The sequence below is a fragment of the Eulemur rufifrons genome, chromosome 2 (genome assembly GCF_041146395.1).
Source record: "Eulemur rufifrons isolate Redbay chromosome 2, OSU_ERuf_1, whole genome shotgun sequence".
NCBI lineage: Eukaryota > Metazoa > Chordata > Mammalia > Primates > Lemuridae > Eulemur > Eulemur rufifrons.
Window position 1 is genome coordinate 5,978,875 of NC_090984.1, and position 22,918 is coordinate 6,001,792.

At 53.7% G+C, this 22,918-nt stretch overlaps 1 protein-coding gene across 1 annotated transcript; it reads right to left on the reverse strand.

The window, feature by feature from the left end:
* Window positions 1–255: 255 nt before the first annotated feature.
* Window positions 256–11,354, reverse strand: LSM4 (LSM4 homolog, U6 small nuclear RNA and mRNA degradation associated). The gene is made up of 5 exons (XM_069494018.1): window positions 11,288–11,354; window positions 7,213–7,254; window positions 5,363–5,461; window positions 2,631–2,814; window positions 256–535 (listed from the first exon to the last, which is right to left on the reverse strand). Exons 1-5 carry the CDS (start codon window positions 11,288–11,290, stop codon window positions 444–446), a joined length of 420 nt encoding a protein of 139 aa, XP_069350119.1. The 5' UTR covers window positions 11,291–11,354; the 3' UTR covers window positions 256–443.
* Between the last annotated feature and the right edge of the window lie 11,564 nt (window positions 11,355–22,918).

Genomic DNA, 22,918 nt, shown 5'->3' on the forward strand with positions numbered 1-22,918 from the left:
GGTTTGTTTTGGAAAGGCAGAACCTTGGGCCGCGCTGAAGGGAACTCTCAAGGCCATCAATCTCCCCGCAAGCGCTTAAAATAAAAACCTCCGTCTGTTCTCCACGGCGAGATGCAAAGCAAACCCGTCTGGGAAACGCTGAGGACAGGACAGCGCAGCGCGGGCTTCAGAGGTGCCTGAAACACAGATTCTTCCAGGCTCCAGCTGGTCGTGGGGACAACAACTTCACAAAACCCAACACACTGAATGACAACATTCCAGCTGCAGAACTGCTGGCTTTAAAAACAAAAAGGGACTTTGCCTAAAGAGCAGGGTCACAAAATGCAGGGCGCGGGGGGTCCTCCCCCAACACCTGCTTCTTCGCTTCTTTCGGAACAAACCTGCGAACTGACCGCAGGACCTCGCCGCCCGGCAAGATGCGGTGGCCGGTCTCCGGGTGGGGCTCACTGCTTGCCCGCCTGTCTGCCCGGCTTCTTCTCCGGCTGGCCTCTGCCTGTGCCCGGGATCCCGCCTCGGCCCCGGCCGCCAAACACACCTGCAGGACACGGAGACTTGGCTGCTGCAGAGCTAGGTGGCCTGGGACTGTGTCCCGGCGCCCTCGGACACTGGGCCGGGTCCCCTCAGCTTCCTGATCCAGGAAACGGAGACCGTGACAGTGCCTCTAGCCTCCTCCACCCAGGCTGGAGCGCCCGACCCGGCGGGCACGACCCATCGTCCCAGCACAAGGGACTAATCCAGGCCCGCAGGGGACAAGGGGTGGGGAGGAACAGAGGCCGGCACTGAACCACCTGGGGGCTTGGGACAGGATTCAGCAAGGACAAAGCCAGCCAGAGGGGCTTCCAGGAGTGCGGAGGCGGGACGGGGGTGGGACAGGCGGGGGCAGAGACCAGGGCAGCGGGGGAGGCTGGGGCTGCTGTGGGCTGCGTCAGGACCAGGCCTCCCATGCCCCAGCACCACCCACCGCCCCTCACCCATCTGCCGGGAGAGAAGCAAAGGTGTGTCCACCCCGGGGATGGCCCAAGGCCCCCAAGACAAAAGGACCATGATCCCTAATGATGTTTTACGTGGGGGAGGGGCCATGGGAGGGTCTGTTGCTCCCCACCAGGGAGGTCCCGGCAGGGCGAGGGCTGCACAGGGACTCGCCTGACTGGGCAGTCCTGTCGCCAGCCAAAGGCAGTGGCCCAGGGGGCATCCCCTGCACCCTGCGTGCTGGGCGCCCCCTCATGCGGCCCCCACCACAGACCTCTCCCTGGGGAAGGGGCGGGCTGCATCTCCCGTGACCCCCAGTACGCCACATCTAGGAAGCTGTCTCTGAGAACCTCTGCGCCAGGCAAACGTCTGAGGAAATGACAGCTGGGGCTTCAAGTACCAGGAAAGCCAAGGCCAGCGGGAAAGAGGAGCCGGCCCTGTGGCCTGAGCGCGCCACAGGTTACTCGGGGGCCCGGCAGCCTGGGGAGAGGGACTGACACCCACGGGGGTTGGAATCACCGTCTCCTCTGCACACCGCAACCCCGTGAAGGTGGGGTTGGGGTTTTTGCCAGCCAGGGCCACCAGACCTGCGAGGACAGAGGCCAACGCCAGCCCGGCAGCCTGACCTCAGTTCTCTCCAGGACCAGCTCTGCAAGGGGGCTGCAGCCAGGGGGCTCCTGCGAGGCAATAGCTGCTGCTGAGGGCCCCAAGCGCTCCCTGCACAGTGGCCAAGAAGACCACATCCCCTCCTCTCCACGAAGGGCAGGGCCGGACCCGCTCTCTCCACTGCAGTGGCTCCAAGTGCCAAGAGCCAGGCCCTCAGGCCAGCTCAGGAGAAAGATGAGGGCCTGGGACAGGCCTGGGACCCCAGACCCTACAAGCTCGTTGCCTGCAGTACCGCCCCAGCCCCTCCACTCAGGGCCGGCTCCTGTGGCCTTCCCAGCACCCTGGCCCCGCCAGGTTCGCTACCCGAGGGCAGGCCAGGCTGCACCGAGATCCCAGACCAGCACTTGAGCTGGCACAGAGGGGCTGCCCACAGATGGAAGGAACAAAGCCTGGGTCCTTCTGAGGACACAGAGCTGGGGTGGGGGAAGCGAGGGGAGTGTGGGCTGCAGATGGCCCCGGGGGCGTAACAAATTGAATTTTATGCCCGATTTATCACTTCTGGTGGGGGGAGAGGGGCACAAACGTCTATCCAAAAAGGTGTGACCCTGGCTTTGTACAAAGGAGTCACAGCAGGAAAAGGGACCCCCAACAGGCCCTAGGCTGAGGCGCTGCCAGCAGCCTGGAGAGCTGGGCACTGCCAGACCCTCTCTGCAGGAGGCAACTGAGGCTTGGGGAGGTGACTCGATGTGCCCAGCAGGAGACAAAGGGAGGTGGGGCTTTCAGTCCCAAGTCCTGCCCCCCACAACCGTCGTCAGTGAAGCAGCCCCTAGGCTGGACCTTGGCTCACGGCACCGCTGAGGACCGCCGCCAGGCAAGAGGGCCCGGGTGCCATGGGCACATTGGCTGCCCCAGAGCTCGGGGTGCCGTGCCCCTTCTGGCCCCAGCATCCGTGGGGCCGGAGGCTCCGAAGCAGCGCTAGGGGCGCCAGCCGAGCACATCAGCACGCGCAGCTGCTCGCCCTGCCCGGGCCGGTCTACTGGGGGCAGGAGGCCTACCTCGCCCGGCGCCCCCCACGCCTCGGCCCTTCTGCTGCTTCTGGTGCTGCAGGCCGCCGCGGCCGCGGCCCTTGGCCACCACCTCCTCCTTGACCATGTCGATGATCTCGTCGGGGATGCGCAGGTACTTGATGGTGCTGCCACGGATGTAGCACTCGGGCATCCGCCAGAACTTGTCCCCATCCTGCGCCAGAAGGGATGCGGGTGATCACTCAGCTGTCCAGCTCGGCCCTGGGAGTGGGAGGCTGAACTCCGGGGGGAGGGGCCTGGAGAGCTGGGTGCAGATGGCCGGGCAGCATCTGTTCCCACCCTGCCTGTGCCGTGTCACCCCTGGAAGCTGCAAAGTCTCAGTCCTGGGACATGACAGGGGGAGGGGTCCACTCTCCAGGCAGATCTCCCAACCCCAGGTAACCCTTTCCACGGGAGGAACTGTGGGTGAGGCAGGGCTGAGGTGCCCCCATGTGTGCCACGAGGGAGACAGGGCACCTCTGCCCACGGGCCTGGCTCAGGCGTGGCTGACTGCGGCTCCCTCCAAAGCCCAGAGAAAGATGGGGGCTTCCCTGTGCACCACAGGCCACCACAACTGAGCTCCACCTCCCTTCTGGAACCTTCTCCATGTGCCCTGACTCCTCCTGACGGGGCCTGAGCTGGGCCCAGGGACACGGCGGGCACACCAAGGACCCAGTGTGGCAGGTGGAGAGGTGGGGAGGGTCTGGGGCCTGCCAGGGGCCCCTCCCAAGGATGCTGGTTCTCAGGGGAGCTAACTGAGGCTGGGGAGAGGGGTGTGCAAAGTCACAGACTCACTCTGCAATGCCCACCCTGAGGCTTCTAGAACGCCTCCCTCAGGACACACCAAGTGTCCAACAGGAACTCACAGCCTCTTCTAGCAGATTAGAAGCCCAGCCCTACCCCCTGCCCAGGCTCCAGGACAGTCCTCTCCTCCCTCAACACCCCTAGAAACCAGATCACCATACGCCCCTGCTCAGGACCCACCAGGCCCCGCCTGCCTGTGGATGAGGTCCAGATTCCTCAGCGTGGCTCCCCAGGGGCCGAGACCTGGGGCCGAGGCCCAGCCCCGCCCTGGCTGCCCTCTCCCGGCGATGCTCCCTACAGATGGGACGTTCTGTTTCTGGAACATATGCCAGGGGCCTGCCCCCAGAACTCTGCACGTGTTGTCCCCCTTTCCTTGTCGGGCTAACTCCAGCCCCCAACAGGCCTCCCGTCTGATACTCCCCTCCGTGCCTGGCTCGGTCTGGTCCCATGGAGGCACACGGTGGGGACAATGTCTCAGTGCCAACTCTCCCTAGGAACACACGAGCCCCTGACCTGCACAGGAACCCCTCGAGGGTTTGGGGCTAAGTCCAGGGGGTTGCAGAGTCTGGCCAGGCAGAAACAGGAGGGGCTGTGGAAGCTTAGGACTGGGCTGCCGGCTCGGCGCCCAGCTCTCCCCGGCCAGGGCCAGGGCGGGCCCAGCCGCTTCCGCGTGGGGGATGCAGGGTGCAGGCCTGAGCTAACTGCAGGGAGGCTCCTGTGGCCTCTGCATCTGCCGGGCCTCTGAGGGAAAGAGGGGCTGCTACTGCCCGGACGAGGACATGCGTTAACACCAGCCTCTCCTCCCTGCTAGGGACAGAGGTGTCGCCACCCGGCCACAGGGGCGGACTGGCCAGAGGAAGCCATGTGTCTACTGTGAGCTGGCAGTGGAGGCTGGACAACACCTGGGGGCTCTCGCTCTGAATTAAGGAACGGTCCTGTCACATCTGGGACCCAGAGGCGATGACAAAACCCCACGTGCTCATGCCCTGTGACACACCGGCAATTCCAAGTCCCAAAAGTGGACACAGACCTGCCAGCCACGTGCACAATGACATGTACACAGTCATACACGGTGGCACCACCTGTTATGGGACGGGCGCCACCGACACCCACCAGACGCCCTCCAGTGGGATGCAGCACAGACACCCAGGAGGCAGCAGAATGACCTTGCCTGAGGCTGTCGCCCACGAGGACACAAGACAGACGGGATCAAGGCGCGGGCGCGGGTTAGCGGGAGGGAGCCGCTGCCTTCACCCTATCCCTGTCCCCACCCTCATTGCTCTGTGGGTCATCTCAAGGGCAGGGAAGGCTTGCGACCCCAGGGGAACTGAGAGCCCGGGGGAGCCGCCCCATCCCTGGCCTGCCCAGCAATGTGCCCAGCCAGGCACTCCCTGGTCTCGGGCTGTGGCTGGCAGCTCCTGGTCCACAGGGCCTCAGTGCTGCCCTTGCCCTCTGGTGGCCTAGATGTCCCATGGCTGCACCACCATGGCCCGCCCCACAGAGGTGGCCACACCGACCTGTGCATTGGGATTTGTAGCCACACGGAGCCCCCCGGCCCAAGTCCTTCCTGGTCAGGGGTGGCACCGACACACACACAGTGGCTGAGGCCAGCGGGGCAGCCTGCCACAGGGGCAAAGTCCAGGGCGCCCTGTGGGATTCGGAGGCCTGGCCCACCCTGCCCACCCCTGCTGGTCCCCGGCAGGTGACCAGTGCCAAGCGGCGTCCTGCACTGACTCCCCTGCAAGGCCCAGGAAGGCATCTTCACCGACTCAGGAGCGAGGATGCTGAGCCACAGCAAACCCCTCTGCGAGCGTGCGCCCCCCACCAGCACCCACCCCTGGAGTCCCCATCTGTGCCAGACACACACCCTAAAACCACCCTCCCGCGGCCTGCCCCCCCAGTAGGTGAGGGCCACACACCCTGGACGTGCAGATCACCTCACGCAGGTTAATGTTCATCCAGTTGTCGCAGCTCACCAGGTGCCCATTGTACGTCTCCCCGTTTTTGAGCTCCACTAACTGGGAAAAAAAAGAGGTCAGCTGTGGCCTCAGGGCCCTGCCCCTGAGAGTCGGGCCACCACCGCCCAGGCCCCAGCCTGTGGCGCCAAGGCCCTGAAAATGGCCCCTCTGTACACTTCGTGTTACTAGACTTTCTACGATGGTAACATTCTTTGTGCAATTAAAAAAAAACTATTAAAACCACACACGAATGTTTAAAGGAGCGAGCAAGATTGGGGTACTAGTGACCACTGATGGAGGGCGGCTCAGGGCCAGGTGGGCACGTCTGGTCTGGTCTTGGCAGGTGCCCCTTCAACACCAGATGTGTGGGCTTTGGTGGTCTGGAAGTGCTGTTTCTCGTGGCGATAGTTACTTGCCTATTGTCATGTGTTCTGAGGAAACAGATAAGTGGCACACCATTCTGTAGACGTGCTGTTGCTAGAAAACGGTTAAGATTTTATGTATTTATTTATTTTTTAGAGACGAGGTCTCTGTATGTTCCCTGAGGTACAGGGCAAGGGCATGATCATAGCTCATTGCTGTAGCCTCAAACTCCTGGGCTCAGGCGGTCCTCCCACCTCGGCCTCCTACAGTGCTGGGATTATGGGCACGAACCACTGCACGTGGCCAAGGCTGAGATTTTAGAAAGAACCAACTTAGGCATCTGCCTAAGAGAAATGAAGAACATGCACGCAAACACACGCACACAACTGTTGGCAGCAGCACTATCTGCAATAGCCAAAAAGCTGAAACAGCCCAAACGCCCATCAGCAGATGAAGGGATAAACACAATGCGCTATCGACCCACACCACGGAGTATCACCTGGCCACAAGTGAAGCACCAACACACGCTTTAATGTGGCTGAACCTCAAAGCATGCTAAGCGAAGGAGGCACACACAAAAGAGCACATGCTCTACGTTCACGTTCACAGGGAGTATCCAGAGCAGGTGAATCCATGGAGACAGGAAGCAGATCTGTGGCTGTCGGGGCTGGGGGAGGGGAATAGGGAGTGACTGCTGATGGGGTCTCCTTTTGGGGTGACCGAACCTTCTGGAACTAGATAGAGGTGGTGGTGGTACGACACTGTGATTGCACTACATGCCACTGAGCTGTGCACTTTGAAATGGGTCAGTTGTACGGTACACATTAATTTTATCCAGAAAGAAAGAACTTAAAAAGAAAGAAACAGAATGCACTGATGGAGGTGGACAGATGCCACACTGTATCATTAAGGATAAAAGTGGTGGCCGGGCATGGTGGCACATGCCTATAGTCCCAGCCACTAGGGAGGCTGAGGCAGGAGGATCACTTGAGCCCAGGAGTTTGAGGTTGCTGTGAGCTAGGCTGACGCCACAGCACTCCAGCCAAGGAAACAGACACTCTGTCTCAAAAGAATAAAAAAAAAAAAAAAAAAGATAAAACTTCATCCAGTGGTAAAGTGGTTGAAACAACGCATATTGAGTGATCCCAGTCATGGTTAAGAAAAATTACGTTCACGCCTGCACGAAAGATGAAAGTCTGGACGTGCACACACCAAGGAATTAGGGTGCCGTGAAGTTGAACAAAGAGGTTTGCACTTTCTACCTTGTCTAGGGTTTGCGATTTTTAATAAGCACATATTACTTTTGCAAGCAGCAGAAATGACACAGGCCCGGATGTGCTGGGAGGAGAGAACAAGCTGCCGGTTCTGGTGGACAGGCAGGAAGCCCTCCGCCCAGGGTGTCCCTGCCCCTCTCTGAAACGTGCCATTCCAGACTGGGGCATACTCACCATGGGGTGATTCTGAGCGGTCTTCAAGAGTGACAGGGGAAGCTGGAAGGCAAACAGAGCCATGTGAATGTCTGACCAGCGCCAGGGAGCTCTGGTCCCTGGGGGGGACTGGGGCCATCGCATGGTCTTGGGGGTGCAGGAGCATGCGCTGATCACCAAAAATGCCGTCTTCTTACTGTGGCCAACCCGAAAGCAAGCCTCGTATACCCTGTCTCCTCCCAGAGAGGGCTACCACCTGGGCGTAGAGTTGACCATTCTGGTCAATTTTTTTGTTGTTGCAGTAAGGTCTCACTCTGTCGCACCAGCTAGAGTGCAGTGGCATGATCGTACCTCACAGCAACCTCCAACTCCTGACCTCAAGTGATCCCCCTGTCTCAGCCTCCCAGAGTGCTAGGATTACAGGCATTGAGCTGGGTTTTCAAAGACAGGAGGTCACCAGGTGAAGGCAGAGGAATATTCTAGAAAAACTCTGGTTTTCAATAACAATGGCAGACAAAGGATGGGATCTTTAAAAACTCACCCAGGCAAGGTGAGCTTTCAGGATATTTATTTGCCCAAGGCCCGGTAAGGTGGCTCACGCTTGTAATCCTAGCACTCTGGGAGGCCGAGGAGGGAGGATCCCTTGAGCCCAGGAGTTTGAGGTTGCTGTGAGCTGGGCTGACTCCACGGCACTGTAGCCCAGACAACAGAGCAAGACTCTGTCTCAAAAAAAAAAAATATATATATATATGTATATACACACATGGTATATATATGTATGTTTCTTTTCCTACCCTTACTGAATTTATTTTGTTTTATGACAAATATGTACTATGTTTTTTCTGACCACTGTACTAACAAACATAATATATAATATTTTCATAATGGGGGAAAATCAGCTCTTTAATTTTAAAAACACAAAGTATGACCCATACGCTGGGGTCTGCCTCTGGGTTTCCAGAAAGAAGAGTGACTCAGGCGGCAGTGCCTGGGTCCAGGGTCTAATTTCACACCCATTCTAGTATTACCATGAGGAAGGTTCCAGCATCGAGGGGCCCTAAGGATGAGAAACCGCCTCACCAAGGAGGCTTTGCCCTGCCTTGTCCTGGCGACTTTGGAATTCCAGTTGGCCCTGACCCCAGAAGCCTTTGCAGGGGAGTCCTGGTCCCCACCACCACCCCGATCCATAGGTGGCGTGAACTCGAAGGCCTCTCCCCAGGAAGGCTGGAAGTGGCCCTGGAGGGAAGGAAGAGATTGGGGAGGGATCCTACATCCCACAGGCTCTTCCTGAGAAGAGCTGTCCCAGGGAGGTCGGGCCAGCAGGAAGCCAGGCCCAAGTCTACTTCCTGCACTGGCTTCCTGGAAAGGCCAGATAAGGAGGCAGGACGGGCCACGTGGCACAGCGAAGGGGCGGCTGCTCCCACGGCAGGAGGAGGGTGGTGGGTGGCCCCACCTGCAGGCCCTGCTCTCTCATTTGGAATGCATCTGTGCGAGGGCCCGAATGCGGTGAGCCTCAGACAGCGCGAGTGGCCCATGCATGGGTCACCCTTCACTGTGGAGAAGCTGTGGGTTTCCTTCCCGTGTCCACAGTGGGAATCTGGACACGGGTAGGAGCCACCTGGGCCTGCCTCCCAAATGGCCAGAGAAGGGGCAGGGGTCAGTTTAGCCCTTGCAGGCGAGGATGATGATGGACTCAGAGTCTAAATCTGCTTGTTTTGCAAGAGGGACTTGCCCAGGGACACACAGCAAGGCCCTGGCAAAGCCACCCAGAGACTGTCACCTACTCTCAGCAGGTAACCCGCAGATACACCTTCCACGCCGGCGACAGCCCTTCTTGGGCCACCACCTCATCCCAGCCACCAGCAGGACGCACAGCCTCCCAGCCGTCACTGGTAATCTCCCACCCACAAAACAGTGGAGAGAACACCCGAGACAGACAGGACTAGCTCAGCCCGCTGACAGCCCTCGCCAGGTCGGCCACAGAGCCAGGCCTGAGAGGTTCCAGCCACACTGGCTGCCACACCCGTTCCTGCCACCTGACCTTTGCCCCTGCTAGTGCCTATGCCTGACGTGCCCTTCCCCAGACCTTCCCATTGCTGGTGGCTGCTAAAATGTCACCTCCCTTGGCCAGGCCCTCTTAATGGCCACCCTCTGCTGGCTGCGTGTTTCCATTACAGGATGTGGCCAATCTCTAATTACTTTGTTTATTTATTACCTGTCTCCCCAGCTAGACTGGAAAACTCGAAGTGGGTGTGGACTTTGTCCAGCACCAAGCATGGGGCCAGGCACACGAAAGGGACTCAGTAAATATTTGCTGAATAAATACACAAGGGAAACACACACCCCACCCAGAGAGGCACGCAGGGCAGGCACGCAGGGCAGGCAGAATACCAGCCCCACCCCACAGGTAAGGAGAGGAGTGGCTCAGACAGGAATAAGTGGCTCTGGGACAGGGAGCAGCTGGACTCCCAGGCTGAGGCCCTCCAGGGGTGCAATGGCCCGGACCAGTGATCACGTAGTGTTCTCTCTTGCATCCTTACCCGCAAACTGTGCTGGAAACTGAGGTCAGAGGAAGGAGTGGTTCCTTGAAAACTTAAAGATGCACAAAAGTACAAAGTGAGACAGGAGAGGGTCAGCCACCCAGTCCACAGGGAGACGGGCTATCTGGACCTGGGAAAGTCGCAAGAGATTCAGGAAAGAGAACTCCTTTCTCTTGGCTTTCTTACAACATCTGGGGTCTAGGCCTCAGGTTTACACAGATTGATGACTAAAGTGAATGGCTCCTAATTCAGGAAGCCTTCCAGGACACTCCACTCCCGCTGCTAACCTAGGCCACTCCTCTGGTCCTGCCCTGACCCGAAGGAACTAGAAGCGTGTGTCCCATCATACTTTGTCCACTCCTCCAGGCAACTCCTGGAGGAGCCAGGACTTAAGGACTCTGGATGTTCAGAAGACAAGAATGGGCCGAATGAATGAGCCCAGGCACTGTTCCGACACACTGGGAATACACTGGGGATGACAAGGACCCTGCCTCCACAAAGCTTGACACAGATGTGGATCCTTCCAGTCCTACCCATCCTCACATGCCAAATCTGCTCTCTTGGAATGCAGCAGAGAGGGACGGGCTCTTCTCTGAATTCCTGCACCAACCAGCAGGATTTAGCAGAAGCCCTCAGTAATCCTCAACTACGAGAAACGTGCGGCCACCCTTTGGAGGTCCTCCTGGTTCCAGAATGCTCCCTGTTTCACAGAGTGCCTGGAAGTCACTTCTCCACCAAGGGCCTTGGTTTTTTTTTTTTTTTTTCTAAAAACAGAAGGATTGGGTGTGGATGGGCCAGGAGGCTCCCAGCTGAATTTCTGTGTCCCTGTCTGTCCATCAGGGACACTGGCACCCTCCGGCCCAGATCCAGAACTTCTGTGACCATGAACGGCATGGCCCTGGAGAGGCCTAGGACTCAATTTTTCCTTCTGTGTACTGGGAGGATGCACTTTGTCCACCCCTGGCTCTAAATGATCCCTTCCCCTGGAACGACACGCTATGTGACCCAGGGAGAAACAACTACCCTGTCTGGGCCTGCTTTTCAGCCAGAAAACGAGACTCATAGGAGCACTGTGCTGCTAACATTCTAAGCACCTTGCAAGCCCTGAAATTCCCCAAACTGGCTTAGTTTCAGAACTCAGACCAGCCCCCTACTTCCCGGTTCTCCAGCTTCCCAGTTCATGAGGTTAGACCAGCCCAGGTGAGCTCAGGGCCCTTTCCATGGCCAAAAACTCGCTATGCTGAATTTGGCAAGGCCCCTCCCTCTCTGGCCTCAGTTTCCCCACTTGCTTTTAATGGGAAGACTAAAGAAGGTAGGCGATTGTCTTATGGATGCACGTGCGTCCCTAAACCCCAAATACAGACGTGGTAAGCGCTCCAGGAAAGCCACCTGCCCTTTCTGGCCTCAATTTCCCCGCCTCGAGCTGGGGGGCGGGACTCAAGGCTCGGAATGCACGTTCGCCTCGAGCCATCCCAGACCCCAGCGCCGGCCCTGAGAGCCCCCAACAACCGCGCCCCCTGCCTCCCGGTGAGACCCCACCGTTGCCCTGCCCTCACCATGGTGTCAGCGGGGACCGGGCTCGCCGGCCACTTCCGCCGCCGCTACAGCTCACGCTCCCGCCTGTTGCCGCCGTGCCGCGCGCCACTAGGCTGAAAAGGAGTGACAAAGACGCGGACCAATCAGCGCGGGACTTGAGGGACAGATAACCAATCCGCGAGGAGTAGGGCGGGGCGGGCCGTGTTCCCGCCGGGGGGAACTAGGAAAAGAGCCGTAAAGTGCCCCGGCTTGTAATGCAAAAGGAGGCGGGGCCACGCGCACCGGGGCATGGTGCATTGTGGGTAAGGACGCATGTGCAGGTGATGCCGTCGCTGGTCTCCTGGGCTCCACCCTGTGGGCAAAGCCAGTTAATTCCTTGAGTTTGCAATCGAGAGAGAGAAACCAAGGCATTGTCATTATTGGGACGTGCCTATCGTCGCCCTTCGGGCTCCTAAGCTTCTGATTCTCGTTAGCGTAGTTGGTCATTTTCCAGGGCCCATCTTTTGGTTGGAATACTCACCGCGCCCCTCTGAGCCTCAATTTGCCCCCTGTAAAACGGGTCATAATAGCAGTGTCTGCCCTAAAAGGTTGCTTTGAGGTTGAAATGAGTTAAACTGTGTGAAAGCATGAAACCAGCGTTTGGCACGTAACAAGGACTTAAGACATAGGCATGCAGCAGATCCATATTGTGCACCTACTGTATGCCTCCTTCTGTTCACAGAAATGAACAAAACACAAAACTGCAGCCCTCCTGGGGCTCAGAAGTCCATCAGAGAGACAGATAGTAAACAAAATAAATAGGCAAATGTATTCGTTTCCTAAGTCCTCTGTAACAAATTCCCATGGGCTGGGTGGTTTAAAACAATAGAACTTGACTTTCTCACAGTTCAGGAGACCAGAATCCTGAAATCAGGGTCTCAGCAGGATTGGCTCCCTCTGGAGGGTGTGAGGGACAATATGTTCCATGCCTCTCTACTGGCTTCTGGCAGCTGCTGGCAGTCCTAGGCTTGTAGAAGCATCACCCCAATTCTGCCTCTTTTTTTTTTTTTTTTGAGACAGAGTCTTGCTCTGTTGCCTGGGCTAGAGTGCCATGGTGTCAGCCTAGCTCACAGCAACCTCAAACTCCTGGGCTCAAGCAATCCTTCTACTTCAGCCTCCTGAGTAGCTGGGACTACAGGCATGCACCACCATGCCCAGCTAATTTTTTCTACATATATTTTTAGTTGTCCGACTAATTTCTTTCTATTTTTAGTAGAGACGGGAGTCTCGCTCTTGCTCAGGCTGGTCTCGAACTCCTGACCTCAAGTAATCCTCCCGCCTCGGCCTCCCAGAGAGCTAGGATTACAAGCGTGAGCCACCGCGCCCGGCTTGCCTCTGTCTTCACATGGCCCTTCTCTTGTTGTGTCTCTGTGTCTTAAATCTTCCTTTCCTTTTTCTTTTAAGGACACTTCTTTCTCTTAGTAGGCCCACCTTAAATCCAGGATAATGTCATCTCCAAATCCTTAATTACATCTGCAAAGACCCTATTTCAATTAAGGTCACATTCACAGGCACCAGGAAGTTAGGACATATCATTTTAGGGGATGCTGCTCAACCCACTACATCAAGTGTCAGCTATGATGCCTTTAAACATAGACATTTGTTTGAATAGTTCACCTCTCCAATGTGACCAAGTATGTATTTTCACATGCTTCTGAGCATGACTACAGCCTAAATTCCTAGGAGAGGCTCAGCTGGGTGCCATTCCAGGGTTCTGTCCTCTGGTGTGCCTTGACCTCCAGGCCTATAAATAGGGGTCCTTGTCCAGTGATTGCCCCTCACAGCCTCCTGAGTCTCAGCACTGGACTGAGAGCCTTTTCATGCCAAGCCTAGGGTGGGGAAATTCCAGCTGAAAGAACTCTATGCCTCTTGGAGCTGAATTGGGAAATCCTTGACACTCAATTTCAAAATCTAATTAAAGAATCTCCCATAGCAGGCCTCAGAGACCTGAGTGGAAGAGGACAGGGACCCACAGGCCCAGCCGCTTCCCACCAGAGGGTTTGGGGCACTAAGATCTTCCTTCCAGGACCTGGTGAGGGGAGAGGGGTCTGGGTGCCCAATTCTGCTATGAAAAAGCTGAGCGGCTCAGGCATGCTCCTCATCTCTACCAACCAGGGTTACTGTGCAGACTGATCACATGCAAACCCGTATAAAGTGCAGAGCGCCCAGTAGCCGTGGACCAACAGTTGCCCTCCCTGAGGTTTGCAGAATGAAAGCAACACCCAGAAGGAAATAAAGGAGCAAAAGGGAATCCACCATGCCTGAAGCCACTTTGCCCTGGCCTGAGGGAATGTGGATCCAGGTGGCATGGGAGATGAAGTCCCCGCTACCCCCTTTCCATGAGCAGGCATTGCCCATGGCGCGGGGAGACTCCCCTAAGAGGAGGGCTGTTTGAATTCCAGGCACCAAAGGTGATGCCAATGTTCACGATGAGCTTCACTGAATTCAAGCCCCGCTGGATGGCCCGGATATGCCAGAGAGGTCTGAGATGTGTGTAGGACGCTGGTGGGATGCCAACAGCAATATGCCAACTGGGTTAGAGGGATGCAGGTGCCCGGCCAAGCCTTGTTTGGCCAAGGGCAAAGGCTGCTTGAAATAAACAAAAGGAAGCTGGTGCAAGGGGTGTCCCAGCATCAACATGGCAATGAAAGTAGGAAGACAGTCGCGTGCTGGGGCACCCCTTTCTGACTTTTCCAGACTTTTCTATGTGCAAATTCTTTTTTCTTTTGCCCAATTGGCAAACTCCTATTCGTCATTGAACCCTCTGCTTGGGTGACCCCACGTGGCAGACTATGGTCACTGCAAATTTTTGTTTGCCTTTTCAACAATGAGAGTGGCCAATCAGAGTTCTCTGTGCCCCTGGCCATAGTGATTGGTTAAAAGTCTTGCCAGGGCCAATCAGATTCTCCTCAGGGAAGGCTACTGAGGGCTGAGAGGGAAAAGAGATCTTTCCTGGGGGGTTAAAGTGACTTAGTGAAAGTCCAGCGCAATTGGGATCTGTCTTCTGGAAGAAACTTTCTGCAGAAAGAATCCAACATAAACAAGATGCTGGAGCTACTCGGTGGAAAGGGAGGCATGGTTTGAGCCCCTGGATCCAGCTATACCTGAAGCCATAGCTGTGACTGTCCACTTAGATAAGCCCAGAAAGTTGTTCTTTATTGATTAATCCACTTGGAATTTGGAATCTGTCCCCAGCAATTGGAAGAACGTGCACTAATGTATACCTGCTCTGTGAACGCTTCCCTAACTGCCCCCATCAAAAGCTAATCATGGCTGGACATGGTGACTTACACCTGCAATCCCAGCACTTTGGGAAGCCGAGGCGGGAGGATCGCTTGAGGCCAGAAATTCGAGACCAGCCTGAGCTAGAGCGAGACCCCCATCTCTATAAAAAATGGACAATGTGACCTTCTTTGGACAAAGGGTCTTTTCAGATGTAATTAAGTGAAGGATCTCTAGTCTCTAGATGAGAGCATCTGGGATTAAGGATGGGTCCTAAACCCAATGACTGTTGTCCTAAGAGAAACACAGAGGGACATTTGAGACACAGAGAAGACAGAGGCAAAGATTGCAGTGATGCAGCCACCAGCCAAGGAATGCCAGGAGCCACCAGCAGCTGAAAGAAACAAGGCAGGGTCCTCCTCTAGAGCATTCAGAGGGAATGTAGCCCTATCTATACCTTGGTTTTGGACTTCCGGCATCCAGAACTGTGAGAGAATGCATTTTGGTTGTTTTAAGCCACCAGTGGTTACTTGCTATAGCAGCCACAGAAAATATATACACCACCTAAATCAAGTAATGCAGATGAACATCACCATGAGAAATCTTGTGGATATCACGTACCCCTGATATGATGAGAAAGAAGAGTACTTCCTCCAGAACCCATAACCCCAGCTAACCCCAGGAAGAACGCCGGGCAGAGCCAGACCGGGAGCATTTTGTGGGACAACAAGCCAGTCCTCCCCAAGACTGCCAAGATCGTGAGCAACTAGTAAAGATGTCACACATCAGAGGAGACTAAAGAGATGTGACAAGTAAATGCAGTGGGGGACCCTGGAGATCCTCAACCAGAGGGAAGTCATGAATAGAATATCTGGTGGCATCCAAAGGACATCAGGGGGTTCATTACTAGCAATGTACTGATGTTGATTACTTAGTTGTGACAAATGTGCCCTGATAATGTAAGATGTTTGTACTGGAGGGGACCCTCTGTATAATCTTTGCAACTCTTCTATAAATCTGAATTTACACCACTATAAAAAGCTTATTTTAAAAAATCATGCTGGGGGCAGTGGCTCATACCTGTAATCCCAGCACTTTGGGAGGCTGAGGCAGGAGGATTGCTTGAGGTCAGGAGTTCAAGACCAACCTGGACAACATAGAGAGCCCCTGTCTCTACAAAAAATAGAAAAATTACCTGGGCATGGTGGTGTGTACCTGTAGTCCCAGCTACTTGCGAGGCTGAGCCCAGGAGTTCAAGGCTGCCGTGAGCTATGATTGTGTGACTGCCCTCTAGCCTGGGCAACAGAGCAAGACCGTGTCTCTAAAAAAAATAAAATAAAATTTTAAAAAATTTAGAAAATCACATGTGACATGCATACTACATGTAAGATGTTAAAATGTGGCTGGGTGCAGTGGCTCACGCCTGTTCTCCTAGCACTCTGGGAGGCCGAGGCGGGAGGATCACTCGAGGTCAGGAGTTCGACACCAGCCTGAGCAAGAGCGAGACCCTGTCTCTACTAAAAATAGAAAGAAATGATCTGGACAGCTAAAAACATATAGAAAAAATTAGCCGGGCATGGTGGCGCATGCCTGTAGTCCCAGCTACTAGGGAGGCTGAGGCAAAAGAATTGCTTGAGCCCAGGAGTTTGAGGTTGCTGTGAGCTAGGCTGACGCCACAGCACTCTAGCCCGGGCAACAGAGCGAGACTCTGTCTCAAAAAAAAAAAAAAAAAAGTTAAAATGTTATGCTAGAGATGCATTGTAGAAAATAATTTTGAGGGGGTTGGGGGACAGGGGAGGGAGGAGGGGAAGGGGGACAGGTGTGCTCATGCAGGCTGAGGGCTTAAAGCTGCTGGGTCCTGTGTGTTCCTCTTTATGCTCATTCCTGGCTTGACTCTTGATGTCAAACCCATGAGATAGATCCAGGTGGGGAAACCAAGGCACCACATGTGTGTCCCTAATGGTACCAGGCTCTGAGCATCCAGTGCTCCCAGGCAACAAGGACCACCACATGGAACATTGAAGGCCATCTCAGGCTATGAGGACATTAAGATTTCTTCTCATATTTCCTTTTGCCTTTGGCTGCTGTCTTCAGCTGCGAGTGGAAACCCCTCCTAACAATGTTCCCAGCTCCTGACGACTGCCACAGTCCACCCAGCAAAAGACAAGGAAATTGCTAGAGAACCGTATGCAACACACTCTTTCAAACCATCACAGTATGCTCTAGCATACGATGGAACATAAACAGAATGTTTTTCCTGTAAGGGATCAAAATGCAAGTTCCTTTTTGAATACTATGGATAGGTAAAAAATGGCCATGGATTATAAAAAAAGTAATATTATCATCACATTCCTAACTGGAATTGGTATGTCTGTTTTGGTATTTTTATGCTATATGTTAACAGTTTGTATTATAATACTTATACTATTTTGGTTTGGTTAAAAATGGCTCAAGGTCAGGCGCGGTGACTCACACCTGTAATCCTAGCACTCTGGGAGGCTGAGGTGGGAGGATCACTTGAGGTCAGGAGTTTGAGAGCAGCCTGAGCAAGAACAAGAACCTTTCTCTACTAAAAAAAAAAAAAAGAAAGAAAGAAAGAAAAAGGAAAAATTAGCCAGGTGGGTGGTACACACTTGTAGTCCCAGCTACTCAGGAGGCTGTGGCAGGAGGATCGCTTGAGCGCAGGAGTTGGAGGCTGCAGTGAGCTATGATGATCATAGCCCAGGAGACAGAGCAAGACCCTGTGTCCAAAAAGAAAAAAAAAGGTTCAAGTAGAAAAGTGATCCCATTCATTTCAAGATTATACAAACTGTAAATAAAATGCATATACTGAATTGTCTTTCAGACAAAAAACAATTTTTAAAAAGTTTTTTTTTTTTTTTTTTTTTTTTTGGTAGACATGTGAGGGAGGTCTCACTACATTGCCCAAGCTAGTCTTGAACTCCTGGCCTCAAGCATTCCTTGTGCCTCAGCCTCCCAAAGCAGTGGGATTACAGGTATAAGCCACAGTGCCTGGTAAAAAAAAAAAAATTTCTTTTTTAAGGACCTGAGGGTAATATGCTTTCTGCTGGGCTTAGTGAGTAGATTTCATGCCTACAAACATCTCCTATATAACAGAATCAGGGTGGCAGGCAGGGCTGTGCTACCTCAGAATTGCGGTCATTTGATCATCTCTGTAAAGCTTGCCTTCCTGTCCCTCTCCCAGGCTGGTTTGCTGATCTGACTTGGGGACCTTCTATGGAGGCTAGGCCCGGAGGAGGCGTGGAGTGAGGTTCCCCACGAACTTCTAGGTGGCTGTTTTCTGGAAAGCCAGAAACCTAGATACACTCAGGGGTCAAGGCCTGGCTGGTGAAGGCAGTGACTGTGTCCCCTCCCATCCAGGGCACCTAGAGCCTCACGTGAACCTTTCTGATCACACTGGCCACCTGACCTGAAACAAAGTGTCATTTGTGCCCTGGCCAGGATGTTCCTGGAGTGCAGGGAACCATAGAGCAGACTTTCGTTTGCGGGGAGGGGGGCCTTGCCCTTGTCTGTTTTCATGTCCCAGAGCCAGAAGCAGCGGAGAGTCCCCAAGGGTGGCATGCAGCCCTGCCCTCGTCTCCCACGCATCCCTGCCCCTCGTGCATTTATTGAGTGCCTACTGTGTGCTGGTACACAGTACTAAAGTATTAAAGGGAAATAAGACCCAGCCTTGGCGTTCTAGTTCTCACTACTGTGGGTTGGGGGAAGTGTAGGGAGAGGCAGGGGGAGCGGAGTGGCGAGCAGATCCTCCAAGGGACCCGGCCAGGGCACGATGTGGGCCGCCATCCAAAGTGCCTCCTTGCCCAGTCCTCTAGCCTGAGCTCCCCAAAGGCCTTACGTGTCTCAAGACATCACCTGGAGAAAAAAGACGCATTCATCTATCGATTGATTGATTGACAGGGTCTCGCTCTGTCCCCCAGGCTGGAGTGCAGTGTCATTATCATAGCTCACTGCACCCCCAAACTCCTGGGCTCAAGCGATCCTCCTGCCTCAGCCTCCAGAGGAGCTGGGACTACAGCCATGAGCCACCACACCTGGTTACTTCTTTAAATTTTGTAGAGATGGGATCTTGCTATGTTGCTCAGGTTGGTCTCAAACTCCTGAGCTTAAGCAATCCTCACGCCTTCGCCTCCCAAAGTGCTGGGATTGCAGGTGTGAGCCACCCAACCCAGCCACATTGAATTTTTAAAAGCCTCACATATGCCCAAATATCCCCCTGCCCACCTTGGCCACAAGCCTCTGCAGTCCCCAAAGTGGGCTTGGTTTACCCAAATGGAGCCAAAAGGACAGAGCCCCAGCAGGGAGCCATGTGGTCCCCGTGAGCTGCCAGTCTCTTGCTCTTCCAAGGCCAGGCCTGGCAGCATCTGGCAAAGCCCAGAGAGGATTTGAGTCCCCAGGGGCAGGATGTGAGTGCAGGGCACGCAGGGTCTGAGAACCCTGGCTTCCCTCACCCTGTGTCTGTGGCCGGGGTTCAAGGTGGTCCTAGACCCCAGAAGCTCCCCGAACCTCTCAGTGCTGTCCGGGTTGGGAGGCCAGAGAAAAGCACAGCTTCTTTTGTGAGTTAACCTCCAGCTCAGCGGGTTTCGCTATACTCGGCACATTTATTGAGTGCCCACTGTGTGCCGAAGCAGTGACCAATGCAGACCTGGTCCCTGCCTTCCTGGAGCTCTCAGTCTAGAGTGAGTAGCTATACAATCACATGAATACCTGTGACATATAGTCTGAATGTTTGTGTCTCTCCAAACTCATATGGTGGTTGTGGTTGTTGTTTAGAGACAGCGTCTTGCTCTGCCACCCAGGCTGGAGTGCAGTGGCACAATCACAGCTCACTGCAACCTCAAACTCCTGGCCTCAAACAATCCTCCTGCCTCAGCCTCCCCAGTGGCTGGGACTACAGGCACCTGTCACCACACCTGGCTAATTTTTAAAATTTTTTGTAGAGATGGGGTGTCTCCATGTTACCCAGGCTGGAACTCCTGGCCTCAAGTGATCCTCCTGCCTTGGCCTCCCAATGTGCTGGGATTACAGGCGTGAGCCACCCCTCCTGGCCCCAAATTCATATGTTGAAAATTAATCCACAATGTGATAGTATTAAGATGTGAGGACTTTCGGGAAATTAAGCCATGAGTGTTGCACCCTCACGAATGGGACAAGTACCCTTATAAAAGTGTTTGAAGGGAGCATGTTTCCCCTTCATTCAGGTGAGGACACATAGAAAGTGCCATCTATACTGGGTGTGGTGGCTCACACCTGTAAGTCCCAACTACTGGGGAGGCTGAGAAGGGAGGATCACTTGAGGCCACAAGTTTGAGAGCAGCCTGGGCAACACAGCAAGACCCCCATCTCTAAATAAAGTTTAAAAAAATTAGCCAGGCATGGTGGCATTTCCCAGCTACTCGGGAGGCTGAGGCAGGAGGATCACCTGACTACACCCCTCCAGCCTGGGTGACAGAGAGATACCCCCTCCCTAAAAGGAAAAAAAAAAAAAAGTACCATCTATGAAGAACAGGCCATGATTAGACACTGAATCTGCTGGTGCCTTGATCTTGGACTTCCCAGCTTCTAGAATTGTGAGCAATACATTTCTATTGTTTATAAACTACCCAGCCTAAGGTGTTTTGTTATCGCAGACCAAATGAACTGAGACAGGCAGTGACACTTGTCAGGAGTATTAGGAGGCTGCATGGGGGGAGGAGGGCGTGGAGAAGGGACTAAATATACTATGGGTTTGCTGACTGACTACGCAAATGTCATGCTCATCTTTCTATTAATATATGCAAACACACAAGCCCATTCCTTTAAAAACAACAACAAAAAGATGGCTTGTGAAGACAGTCTATGTAACAACATTATTATCTATGCTAATACTTGCATTTTAGACTTTGCCACAGGGGCCCCTGTGTTCTTTAATCCCCATTTTACAGATGAGGAAACTGAGGCTCAGAAGTGGGGAATTAACTCATTTGACAGCACACAAGCAGAATTTGAACCCGGGCCAGCTGCCTGTAAACCGCATATTTGTCACCCTCCACTCTCTCCCCAAGAAAATTGCATACAAATTTTAAAGGGAACAATTCTTTACAAATGAAACTTTTCTTTTAAACTCTAGGAAAGACCATGTGCTACGCAAGTTCATTACATTGTACCAAAGTCAATTTCCTGGGTTGGAAGTGGTTTAATAAGAGAAACCATTTCACTGGGGGAAGCTGAGTGAAGGGTTCATGAAAGGGCTGTACTAATTTTGCAACTTTGTGTCAGTCTTAAACTATTTCAAAATAAAAGGTTACAAAACTGCAGTGGTCAAAAGGAGAGAAAGCAGAGTTTTGGAGAGATACCTGCACTCCCGTGTTTACCACAGCACTTTTCACAGTAGCCGAAAGGGAGAAGCAAGCCAAGCACCCGCACAAGGATGTGTGGACAAAGTGTGGTCCACCCACACAGTGGAACATTATTCCGCCTTCAAAAGGAAGGGAATCCTGAGATGTGCTCCAACACAGAAGAAACTTGAGAACAGTGCGCTAAGTGAAATAAGCCCATCGCAAGAAGATAAATACTGTATGATTCCACTTATGTGCGGTTCCTGGAGTAGTCAAATTCATAGAGACAGGAAGTAGAACGGTCGGTGCCAGGGGCTGGGGAGGGGAAATGGAGAGTTAGTGTTTAATGGGGACAAAGTTTTTCTTTGGGAAGATGAACGAGTTCTGGAGGTGGACGGTGGTGATGGTTGCAGGACAGAGTGAATGTACTTAATCCCACTAAACCGTGCCCTTACAAATGGGTCAAGATGGTGAATTTTATGTTATTTTAGAGACAGACTCTCTGTCGCCCAGGCTGGACTGTAATGGCATCATCATAGCTCACTACAAACTCCAACTCCTGAACTCAAGCAATCCTCCTGCCTCAGTCTCCTGAGTAGCTGGAACTACAGGCGTGTGCCATCATGCCCAGCTAACTTTTAAAAAATTATTTGTATAGCACTCTGGGAGGCCGAGGCGAGAGGATCGCTTGAGCTCAGGAGTTCAAGACCAGCCTGAGCAAGAGCAAGACCCTGTCTCTACTAAAAATAGAAAGAAATTAGCTGGACCACTAAAAATATATATATATAAAAAAATTAGCCAGGCATGGTGGCACACGCCTGTAGTCCCAGCTACTCAGGAGGCTGAGACAGGAGGATCGCTTAAGCCCGGGAGTTTGAGGTTGCTGTGAGCTAGGCTGATGCCACGGCACTCTAGCCCGGGCAACAGAGTGAGACTGTGTCTCAAAAAAAAAAAAAAAAATTATTATTTGTAGAGATGGGGTTTCACTTTGTTGCCTGGGCTGGTCTCTGGGGCTCAGGCGATGCTCCTGCCTCAGCCTCCAGATTAGCTGGGACTGCAGGTGGGTGCCACCACGTGCAGTTTTAAACTTTTTTTAGAGCACTACATTCTGCAGTGCCCCCCACTCCTGCAGTCCATATGACCCTGCTGCCCTGCGTTGCTGGTTACACTGTTGCAGAGTGTATCCCTGAACTTACATCTTGGCAGCTTCAGTGTGAACTTTTTGAGTGGGACTGTCCTCTAAGGATGTGCTCATTTACTTCCAGTTCCAAATCCCAGTCCCACCTGTGTGTGACCTGGGGCAAGTGGCTTAGCTGCTCTGAGTCTCTCCGTCTCCTCACTTTGCAAACTGGGTTAAAAATAATCTGTCCACACTGGGCAAGGTAGCACCTGGAGTCTCAGCTACTCGGGAGGCTAAGGTAGGAGGATTGCTTGACCCCAGGAGTTCGAGACCAGCCTGGGCAACACACAGAGACCCTGTCTGCAAAATAAAAATAAATTAAAAAAATAAAAGAGAGTCCCTCCTTCCAAGTTTTGTGAGGTTAAAAAGGAGAGCACAAGTGAAGTATTTAGAACAGGGCAGGTGCATGGTCAGGGCTGCCAGTGGACATTAGTCTTTACCGCTAGTCACTCAGGGCAGCAGTGCGTGACTCGGTTTCTCCCCATCACTACTGACTCTGTTTTTGTCCCCCCGGTTCTCTCAGTACAGTGGGAGACATTGCCATCTGTGGCTTGCTCTCTCCCCAGCCCCAACTTCTAGCAATGCGCACACTCTGTACCAGGTGCACATTACACATTTGGGTCGTAAAACCTGACTTTGGAGCATTTGGGTTTGTTCTCTTCTCCCACTTGGCTCCGGTCTGGCTCCCACAGCCCGCCCAGGCTGGCTCTCAGATTTTCTAAATTCTACCTGAGGCTGCCAAAGACCAAAATAGCCACCGAGCATGTGACCTCAGGCCTGCACTTGCAAACAGAACTTGGGCCAGTGCAGAGAACTCTGCCCTCGGCGTGGGGGTGGGGTGGCGACGTTCCTTCCACAGCAGCCTGACAAAC

Coding starts and splice junctions, on each gene's coding strand:
- LSM4 (XM_069494018.1), bottom strand. Junction 5,462..7,212: donor CCGCTCAGAATCACCCCATG/GTGAGTATGCCC, acceptor TTTTTTTCCCAG/TTAGTGGAGCTCAAAAACGG. Junction 2,815..5,362: donor AGGTGATCTGCACGTCCAGG/GTGTGTGGCCCT, acceptor CTTCTGGCGCAG/GATGGGGACAAGTTCTGGCG.